This window comes from Calidris pugnax, unplaced genomic scaffold, assembly GCF_001431845.1.
Source record: "Calidris pugnax isolate Ruff unplaced genomic scaffold, ASM143184v1 scaffold100, whole genome shotgun sequence".
Lineage (NCBI taxonomy): Eukaryota > Metazoa > Chordata > Aves > Charadriiformes > Scolopacidae > Calidris > Calidris pugnax.
In genome coordinates, this window is record NW_015090826.1 from 4,850 (window position 1) to 5,753 (window position 904).

Below are 904 nucleotides of genomic sequence, written 5' to 3' on the forward strand. Positions count from 1 at the left end.
TCACCCCATCACTGTCTCTGTCACCCCCCTGCCACAATCTCTCTACTCCCTCTGCCACCCTCTCTTTCACCCCCTGCCACCATCTCTGTCACCCCTCTGCCACAATCTCCCTACTCCCTCTGTCACCCTCTCTTTCACCCCCTGCCACCATCTCTGTACCCCCTCTGCCACCATCTCTGTCACCCTCCTGCCATCCTCTCTTTCACCCCCTGCCACCATGTCTGTCACCCCCCTGCCACTGTCTGTCACCCCCCTGCCACCATCTCTGTCACCCCCCTGCCACCCTTTCTGTCCCCCCCAGGTCCGACTGGCCGCCTGGACCAGGGAGAAGCCGGGGACGTGGTACAGCACCTTCAAAAGGGGCAAGAAGGTGGGAGCTCCGGGTGCCTCTGGGCTTTGGGGGGAAGGCAGAACCCCCCCCAACGTGGCATCACCCCCATCCCCGTGCGGGCGAGTGTGTGTCTCACCCCTGTCCTTGTGTGTGTGTGTGTGTGTCCCTCAGTTTTCCTACGTGGACGCGGACGGAAACGCCGTCCCCGTCCCCCAACTCACCTTCCTGCGCCTCCTGAGCTCCGGCGCTCGCCAAAACTTCACCTTCCTTTGCCAAAACGCCGCCGCTTGGTACGACGCCCGCGCCGGCACCTTCGCCCGAGCCCTGCGCCTCCGCGGGGCCAACGAGGAAGAGCTGGGACACAACCACCCTGCCACCCCCCTCCGTGCCCTCCACGACGGCTGCCAGGTGAGTCCCGTCCCCAAAACCACCAGGAACTCCCCCAAAACCGCCAGGAACTCCCCCAAAACTGCCAGGAACTCCCCCAATCCCTGCCACCCCCCCAAACCTCGAGGAACCCCCCCAAACCTCAAGGAACCCCACCTCCCCACGGCATCCCGGTGTCACCGTCCT

At 64.6% G+C, this 904-nt stretch overlaps 1 protein-coding gene across 1 annotated transcript in view; it reads left to right on the forward strand.

Moving 5' to 3' along the window:
- Positions 1-904, forward strand: part of LOC106886910 (collagen alpha-3(V) chain-like) — a gene marked incomplete at its 5' end in the record, with an annotated part of 16,606 nt that overhangs the window by 4,656 nt on the left and 11,046 nt on the right. Inside the window, 2 exon segments of the mRNA XM_014940193.1 lie at positions 302-370; positions 503-748. Of these exon segments, the coding sequence (XP_014795679.1) occupies positions 302-370; positions 503-748 (315 nt within the window).